Raw genomic sequence first — 9062 nt, forward strand, 5'->3', positions numbered from 1 at the left:
AGAGCAGAGCTGCTCAAATTTAACAACTGGGAAGCTGGAAGAGGGAGATGGCAAACAGGGAGACAGGACTTTATTTTACTTTACTTTTGGGTGGGGTAGGGGAAGAATTAAAAGCGTGTTATTTAAAGAACCAAGAAAACATGGAACTATTGCTTTGCACCAAATCCCTGTGAATTCTTAACTTTCTTCTCATTGCCCAATAGAATGGGGAGTTGGGGTATGTTGTATGTTGTAGGGGTGCTGAGATGGAAAGAATCTTCCAGGTAGGGCTTCTGGGGGCTGGGCGGAGACTCTGTCTTTTCTCAGGCCTATAGAAGAAGCCCATTGGGCTTGACTGGCGGTAGGTTTTTGCGTTTTAATTTGGACCAGTAATTTTGGCCTCTGGGATCCTGGTGGACACACAAAGCCAGCTTCAGGCCTGCCCCCACACACTTTCAGAGGGAAGGCTGCTTGGGGCGGGGGGTGGAGGTGGGCTGGATGTGTGTGTGTGTGCCTGTTTGGAGGCTTTGGTGTCCTGGTGCTGCGTGGGCAGGCTGGGGTGTTTGTCTGGCAGTAGAGCTGTCCCCTTGTGTGGCCAAGTGCTGGGTGTTGTGTGTCAGCCTTGTGACTGGTACATCTACCTCCACGGTGTGGCTGGAGTGAGTGTGTCTCTATTCTGACTCTGTGTCTGTGCCAGAATCTAGTGAGGGTTCTAGAAGCTCATTGTAATATGCCTGCTTTGGTGCCCAGCATGTTGTTAACCTGTGAGTGTGTGTGTCTCCAAGGAGGTGTGTGCTAGATTGTGAGTCCGGGCTGCTCAGCTCTGGGCCTCGCAGCTGGGAGCGTTTACAGCCGGTTATAAAGAGTTTGTTTGAAGCTCCGCGCAGCCTGGTCAGGAATTTCCTCAATTTCAGCAATTTGGGCTTTAAAAGGAGAAAACCCCAGAGCCCACCCCCATCCTCCCCAGCAGGGGCCCCTGCCTAACCCGGGAGCAGCATCCCAATGGTGGGGTCCAAGCCCCAGGCTAGGGAGGGGATCTGATTGGAGTAGACCAGTTAGCTTTCTGGGGCCTTGACCTCGGAGCCACTAGGCTGCACTTTAGGGTTCAGGGGGTGGGGATGTGACAGTATCACTTAGATGGAAAAAGTTGCCCCCGGGCCTGTCTCCCTAAGGCCCCCAGTCTTATAATTGGCTGGCATTGCCCCATGCCAGTCTGACCGCACCCAGGCCCTTGCGCAAGAGAGGAAATGAGGCAGCGCTCTGCGGGCAGGGAGGGTGTCAGCGCCAGAGTGAGCACCACCCCACGCACAGGCCTTGGGCAGAACGTGTGCCCTCGAAGGACACAGTGGTGGGTCTGAGGAGTGAGAGGTTGGGAAAGACATTCCAGCCCTCCCCACATCTCTCAGCACCAGCCCCTCCTGGAGCCCCCGTCCCTAGTCTTGAATAGACTTCAGGCACCATTCTTTCCCCCCCCCCCTCCTTTTCCTTTGGGGAATCTCACTCTGGCAGGATTCTTATGCTAATTGAATGTATGTGTGTTGGGGGTGGGGAGGGCTTCCCTCCTGTGGGGTGGGTGGAGCTAGCCTGGAACCCTGGCCTCCTGGGCATTCCTTCCGCCCTTCTGGCTGCATTGGGGTGGACTTCTGACTAGGTGGGCTGCAGAGGGTTAGAGGGAGAAGGTGTTCATGAGGTGGGTTCATGGGACACACCTTAGGGAGGGTCTTAGGAAATTTTTTGCATTAACTTGGGTCCTCCAGGTTTGGGCAACAGGTCGTATAGGTGAATAATTTACAAATTTTCCGAACCTCTGAAGACCAACCACACACGCGCCCACACACACACACTTAACCAGCAGCCTTTGAACAGAGCAGAGCATGTCCTCCCCATACTGTGGGGCTGAGACCCCTTTTGAGTTGCAGTTGGGTATTTTCAGAGTGAAGACAGAAGCTCAGAGAGGGTCCAGAAACAGGTCCCCTCCCCCATCAGTCCCGTTTACCTACTGTCACCTGACTCTCCAGTTTGCTACACCTCCAATGGCTTCCAGACCTGAGAAACTGAGCACACACCTCAGTCTCCGCTTCCCCAGCTTCTCTGACTCAACAGCCACTTGGATCTGCTGGTGGTGTGGCACTGAGCTGGTCACTTCCCCTCGTGTGGCCTCAGTTTCTTCAGGCGTGAACCAAGGCTGTGGTGCGTCCTCTCACTCACTCCCCTGAGACCTGTGCCCCGTTTGCTCCGCTGTCAGTTATTCAGGGGTGGTGTGAGAGAGAAGCCTGAGGAGTTATCCCCCCTGAACTACTGGAGAGGAAATGAGGTCCTGGTCTACCTGCTAAGCATCCCAGCAGGTCATTTGGCCAGTGCCAGCTACAGGAAGCCTGTCATTGCCTACCTGCCCCCAGAGTTATTGCCCCACAGGGAGGACAGTGGGAGGTAGACTACCTGACAAAGATCTACCAAAGAGACAGAGAGTGACTAGAGAGCTCAGAGCTGCAGGGCTTTAACCCTTCTATCTACCTCCTATAAAGTTAGGGAAACAGACCCAGAGAAGTCAATTTCCAGAATGGCCTTGGTCTGGAATTTGGAGGATTAAACATGCCATACAGGGTGAGGGCTGGCATTCTTGTGAACAAGTTGGTTAGACTGTGGAGGGCGGACTAGGGGTGACAGCAAGCTGTGATAATGGTGGTCGTTTAGAGGATTCTGACAGTGCTTACTGCTGGGACTAGTGCACTGTGGTAGTGATGGCTTTCACTGGTGGGCCAAGGAACAAATGCACATGGGGTGTGTGTGATGAGGAAGCCTGGACATCTGTGGGGTCCTTCTCCCCTGACCCTCACATCACTGCTTCCCTCCCAGCGGTGGAGACACAGAGCACCAGCTCGGAGGAGATGGTGCCCAGCTCGCCCTCGCCCCCTCCGCCTCCTCGGGTCTACAAGCCATGCTTCGTGTGCAATGACAAGTCCTCTGGCTACCACTATGGGGTCAGCTCTTGTGAAGGCTGCAAGGTGTGTACGTGGTGGGGGTGGGCAGACGGGGGATCCAGTTACCCGAATAATGAGAGACCAGGCACACAGATGCTGTGTGTGAGCAGCACGGCTTTGCACATAGGTGGTTAATAGATTAGGTCAGGCCTGGGGCAACCTGCAAGGTCAGTGAGAGGATGGTACTCCCAGCATGGTGCTTCAGAGGCCCTGTCTTTTTCCCTCAACTCCAGGGCTTCTTTCGCCGAAGCATCCAGAAGAACATGGTGTACACGTGTCATCGCGACAAAAACTGTATCATCAACAAGGTGACCAGGAATCGCTGCCAGTACTGCCGGCTACAGAAGTGCTTCGAAGTGGGCATGTCCAAGGAAGGTATACCGGCTCCCATCCTTGGCCTGGGCAGGAGCACTCCGTTCCTACCCTATGGCTGTGGCCCTCTTTCCTCTGGCCACTCCCACTTCCCTGACCTCTGAGACTTGGCCTGCCCTGGGGTGCTGCCTTCTCCCAGGCCAGTCTTGTTTGATTAGCTCCATTCACCCAGGAGGCCCCACCGTTTCCCATTCTCCCTCTCAGGGAGCTTGACCCTTCCTCTGAATGGGTGAATAAGTGGGGTCTCACATTCCCCCTGTTTCATGGGGGAAATGAAGCCGGTGGGCTTGCCAGTCCCTTCCCCTCCCCTGGACTGAGCCAGAGATGGATATGGGGTGGCTCCTCCTCTCCACCCCCCCCCACCATTGTGCTGCCAAGGCTATAAGTGGATATCCTGCCGCCTGCATATCCTGCCCCCCCCTCCCCCAGCTCCTGCAGGGTGACAGGAAGGGCAGGATGGAGCCGAATGGCCTGGGGAGGGAGCAGGGGCCGCAGGCCCTGGGTGGGGCTGGGGAGAACCAGCCTGGGAATAGGAGCTAATATAGGCAATAGGGAAACTGAGGCACTAATTACAGTGCCAGAGAATAGATATTCATGATAAGGACTGAGCACATTAAATTAGGGTGAGAGAAGACACCCAAAGGGAGGCTCTGAGGGTCCTGACTCTCTCCTTGTGCCTCCACCCACAAGCTGTGCGAAATGACCGGAACAAGAAGAAGAAAGAGGTGAAGGAAGAAGGGTCACCTGACAGCTATGAGCTGAGCCCCCAGTTAGAAGAGCTCATCACCAAGGTCAGCAAAGCCCATCAGGAGACGTTCCCCTCGCTCTGCCAGCTGGGCAAGTATACCACGGTGAGGAATGGGCAGAGCCGAGTGAGGGCAGGGCACTCTTCACTTCGGGGAATGGGGCTGGGTTATGTTGGAGGTTATCATCGACTGGTGTTGAGGACAAGGAGGGCATCAGAATGCAGAGGAGAGAGCTTGGGATATTGGTAGGGAGAAGACAGTCCCCAGAGGTGGGCCTTAGCTTGCCTTCCAACCTCCTACCCCTCCCCTCTATAGAACTCCAGTGCAGACCACCGCGTGCAGCTAGATCTGGGGCTGTGGGACAAGTTCAGTGAGCTGGCCACCAAGTGCATCATCAAGATTGTGGAGTTTGCCAAGCGGTTGCCTGGCTTTACAGGGCTAAGCATTGCTGACCAGATAACTCTGCTCAAGGCTGCCTGCCTAGATATCCTGGTAAGTTAGGCCCTGTCAGTCCTGCCACAGCCCGACCCTCATATGGGACCCTCAACAATTCCTTGATCCATGCAAAGATTTCCTTACCTTGCACCCCCTGCCACACATGGGGGACCTCTCAGCTCTCTTTTTGTCTTAGCCCCTCCCTCTATGACCTGATCCTAGACTTTTGGATGCACTGTCTCCTCCTGACTTCCCAGGACTACCCCTGCCAAGCCTCAGATCCTCCACCTCTGCCTTCTCCATGCCTGCTTCAGGTTGCATTCACTGGGGACCTAACCTCCTCACTTTCCACTCATTCCCTCTTTTCCCCATCCCTCAGAAACAGCACTAACCCTCCTCCACCTCCCACCTCCAGATGCTGCGGATCTGCACAAGGTACACCCCAGAGCAGGACACTATGACCTTCTCCGACGGGCTGACCCTGAACCGGACCCAGATGCACAATGCCGGCTTCGGGCCCCTCACAGACCTTGTCTTTGCCTTTGCTGGGCAGCTCCTGCCCCTGGAGATGGATGACACCGAGACAGGCCTGCTCAGCGCCATCTGCCTCATCTGCGGAGGTGTGGGGGCGCCCCCTGGCGTCTGCTCAGTGCTCAGTCTCCTTTTCCACCACTCCATGCAGGATCTCTTGACTGGGAGGGGGCGTGGAGGACCCAGTGGTCTCTTCCCCTGGTAATCGTTGCACCAGGCCCCATCCGCAGAGTTCCCAAACCCTGTACAGGCTTCCCAAAAGGCCAGTTGAGGATCAACCATCTGTCACTGTATCTTCCCCATCTCTTCCTTCCCCTCTCACTCCACTATACTTGTCCCCGTAGACCGCATGGACCTGGAGGAGCCCGAAAAAGTGGACAAGCTGCAGGAGCCACTGCTGGAAGCCCTGAGGCTATATGCCCGGCGCCGGCGGCCCAGCCAGCCCTACATGTTCCCAAGGATGCTCATGAAAATCACCGACCTCCGGGGCATCAGCACTAAGGGTGAGTCATGAGTGGGTGTCCCCTCTCTGTCTTCCCAGGGCTGTTGGTCTCCCAGGTCAGACAGGTGGACACGCAGAGACTAGAACAGAGTAGTCGAGAACCAGGCAATCTACACTGGAATCCTAGCTCTGCCACATAGTAGTGGGACACTTTGGGCAAATTGCTTCTAAACCAGTACTGTCCAATATAACTTTCTGCAATGATGGGGATACAATAGTCATTAGCCACATGTGGCTTTTAAGCATCTGAAATGTGACTACTGCAACTGCAGAACTGAATTTTTAATTCAGCACAATTCCAAGTACATATACATACATATATCTATATATCTATATATATATACACACCAAGTCTTCGGCAAATTGCTTTACTTTTTTTGTCTTGTTTATAAACTGGGCTATTCTCCACCACCTTGTAAGACTGTCTTGAGGACTAAATTAGTTAATATACAATGTAAAGCTAGGCACCATGGTGCACATCTGTAGTTCCAGCTACTCAGGAGGCTGAGGCAGAAAGATCAGTTGAAGCCAGAAGTTGGAGGCTGCAGTGAGCTATGATTGCACCTGTGAATAGCCACTGCAGTCCAGCCTGGGTAACCCAGCAAGACTCTGCCTCTAAAACAACAACAACAACACAACAAAAAAAAACCCATAACACATACAGTGTACTTAGAATTGTGCTGAATTAAAAATTCCATTCTGCAGTTGCAGTAGTCACATTTCAGATTGCCCCATGTGGCCAGTGACTACTGTATTCCCATCATTGCAAAGTTCTATTGGACAGTCCAGGCTTAGAAGGATGTCTGGAACATTGTGTTTGATAAATATTAGCTGTTGTAATAAATGTTATTAAGAGAACAGGATTAGGAACAACTGGCAAGCTCTGGACATTCGAGAGTGGGGTACTTGGGGAGTGGGGTTGGAAGTTGTGTGCATTGTGCTCTCTGAAGAGACAGCCTGAAAGAATGGGATGAATAGGCAGCAGGCCTGGTAGAGAAGGCCAGGTAAAGGTTCCAGGCAGAGGAGTGGCACCCAGGAAGCCTAGTGAGAAGAGGATGAGCTGGGGACAGAGAGGTGGTGGGCCTGTGCTGGGCGCCCCCTAGGGGAGTCAGAGGCAGTTGACAGAGGTTAGGGAGATGGCCTTAAGGGCCATGTGCCTCTGTCCTCCTGAGCCTCTCTCTTTGCCTCTCCATTGTAGGAGCCGAAAGGGCCATTACCCTGAAGATGGAGATTCCAGGCCCGATGCCTCCCCTAATCCGAGAGATGCTGGAGAACCCTGAAATGTTTGAGGATGACTCCTCGCAGTCTGGTCCCCATCCCAATGCCTCTAGCGAGGATGAGGTTCCCGGGGGCCAGGGCAAAGGGGGCCTGAAGTCCCCAGCCTGACCAGGGTCCCTGACCTCTCCGCTGTGGGGGTTGGGGCTCCAGGCAGCAGACTGACCATCTCCCAGACTACCAGTGACTGGGGGAGGACCTGCTCTGCCCTCTCCCCACCCCTTCCAATGAGCTCCTTGTTTTTGCCAAAGTTTCCAGGGGTGCCTCTGTGTTCATCCCCTTCCCAATCTAACCGGCTCCCTCGCCAGTCCTGGGGGCCTGCCCTGCTCCCACCAGGAGAGAGGGCAGAGGGATGAGCCTGAGTTTGGACTCTAAAATCTCAGCACTGCCCCTCAGCTGCCAGGGTCCTAGGCTCCCCAGGGCAAGAGGAAGACCCTGCCATTCCACAGCCCCTTCCTCTGCCAGGTGCTTGGCTCTCTGGGAGCAAATAGGAACACTAGAGACCAAAAAGGGGGCAAAGGAGAAGGGCTGAGCCCACCTTCTTGCCCCCACCCTTGGTGCCTAATGCTGTGTGATGCACCTGCAGGGTGTGTGCTAGCCTCTGTGCCCCGTCCTTGTGCCAGGTCAAGGTGGGGGCAGGCTGGGCCCTGCATTTCTGGGGCAGGAACAGAGGGTGAAAGGGACAGATAGATGCAGGTCCATTCTGCACCTCTTGGCTTGGGTGCAGAGTTCACCCTGTGCCCTCCGTTACAAGTCCCTCCCCCAGCCCTGTCATGTGCCTTGGGCTTCTCCTGCCCTCCATCTCAGCCATCGGGGCGGGGACCCTCCTACACTACAGAGGGGCCAGGGGATCCCTCTCTCCCTAGTGCCTTCCACCCTTTACCCCCCAGAGCAGCTTGGCCCAGGGAGGGGGGATGCTGCTTAGCTGATCCTGCCCTGACCCAGAGGAAGCCTCTATTTATTTATTAGCTTTTGTTTACACCCTGGAATTGACCCCTTCCTCCAGGGGTCTTGGGTGGGGGAGCCCAGGGCCCCTGTGACCCCTCCCTTCTTCCTCCAATCCCCAGTTTGTATTTAGCTGCCAAATAAGATTCCCATTGGCTCCCTGTGTTCTCTTGGGGGGTCAGGGTACTGTCCCCTCCCCTCTGTTTACATCTCCCCTCTACCCCGCTGTATTGCATATTGCTGAGTTTTCTATTTTTGCAAAATAAAGTGATGGAAACTCATGGGATGTGGCTCCCTTTAGGAGGTGGTAACGAAATGACCAGCTGACCTGGTGAGGAAGCTGAGTGAGTAGGGAAAGCTTGTAATTGATTGGACTTTGCAGCTTTCTTGGTAGAAGAAAACAGGATGAAATGTGCCTGGATTGCGGTGGGGACAGGATGGGGGAAAGGGAGCCCATGGGGACTCACCCTGAGTGACCAGGTTTCCCACAACCACCAGGTGTGGGTTCAGAATCTCACTCTGTCGCCCATGCTGGAGTGCAGTGGCGTGATCTCAGCTCACTGCAACCTCCACTTCCCAGGTTCAAGCAATTCTCTTGCCTCAGCCTCCTGAGTAGCTGGAATTACAGGGGTGACCACCATGTCCAGCTAATTTGTTTAATTTTTAGTAGAGACAGAGTTTCACCACGTTGGCCAGGCTGGTCTCAAACTCCTGACCTCAGGTGATCCGCCTGCCTTGGCTTCCCAAAGTACTGGGATTACAGGTGTGAGCCACTGCATCTGGCCTGGTGTGGGTTCTTATGTTGGATCCTGTGGATCTCTGGGAGGGCATGAATGGACTTCACAGGTCTGTAAGCCTGTCCCCACCTCCAATTATGCATATGTGCATATCTGCTCTTCTTTGGGGAAGGAGTCCATTGAAGTTTCATTTATCTTTTTATTTATTTACTTTTTTTTCTTGAGACGGAATTTCACACTTGTTGCCCAGTCTGGAGTGCAGTGGCGTGATCTTGGCTCACTGCAACCTCTGCCTCCCAGGTTCAAGCGATTTTCCTGCCTCACCCTCCCGCGTAGCTGGGATTACAGGAGTGCACCGCCATGCCCAGATAATTTTTGTATTTTTAGTAGAGACAGGGTTTCACCATGTTGGCTAGGCTGGTCTCGAACTCCTGACCTCAAGTGATCCGCCTACCTCAGCCTCCCAAAGTGTTGGGATTACAGGCATGGGCCACCGTGCCTGGCCTGAAGTTTCATTTAGTTCTTTTTTTTTTTTTTAACAACTGGTAATCAATTTTTT

General features: G+C 54.0%; 1 protein-coding gene across 3 annotated transcripts in view; it reads left to right on the plus strand.

Annotated features, from left to right (window-relative positions):
• Positions 1–8048, plus strand: part of RARG (retinoic acid receptor gamma) — a 24717-nt gene extending 16669 nt beyond the window's left edge. For 2 of the 3 annotated variants that reach the window (XM_017861520.1, XM_017861519.1), the window contains exons 4-10: positions 2836–2984; positions 3194–3335; positions 4023–4183; positions 4394–4570; positions 4929–5133; positions 5389–5547; positions 6745–8047. In XM_017861520.1, the coding sequence (XP_017717009.1) occupies positions 2836–2984; positions 3194–3335; positions 4023–4183; positions 4394–4570; positions 4929–5133; positions 5389–5547; positions 6745–6932 (1181 nt within the window). In that variant the 3' untranslated portion in view covers positions 6933–8047. Of the gene's footprint in view, positions 1–2835; positions 2985–3193; positions 3336–4022; positions 4184–4393; positions 4571–4928; positions 5134–5388; positions 5548–6744 lie in introns of all 3 variants that reach the window. The other variant, XM_017861521.1, reaches the window with a different exon arrangement.
• Positions 8049–9062: the final 1014 nt, after the last annotated feature.

Source organism: Rhinopithecus bieti, unplaced genomic scaffold, assembly GCF_001698545.2.
Source record: "Rhinopithecus bieti isolate Rb0 unplaced genomic scaffold, ASM169854v2 scaffold_56806, whole genome shotgun sequence".
Taxonomy (NCBI): domain Eukaryota; kingdom Metazoa; phylum Chordata; class Mammalia; order Primates; family Cercopithecidae; genus Rhinopithecus; species Rhinopithecus bieti.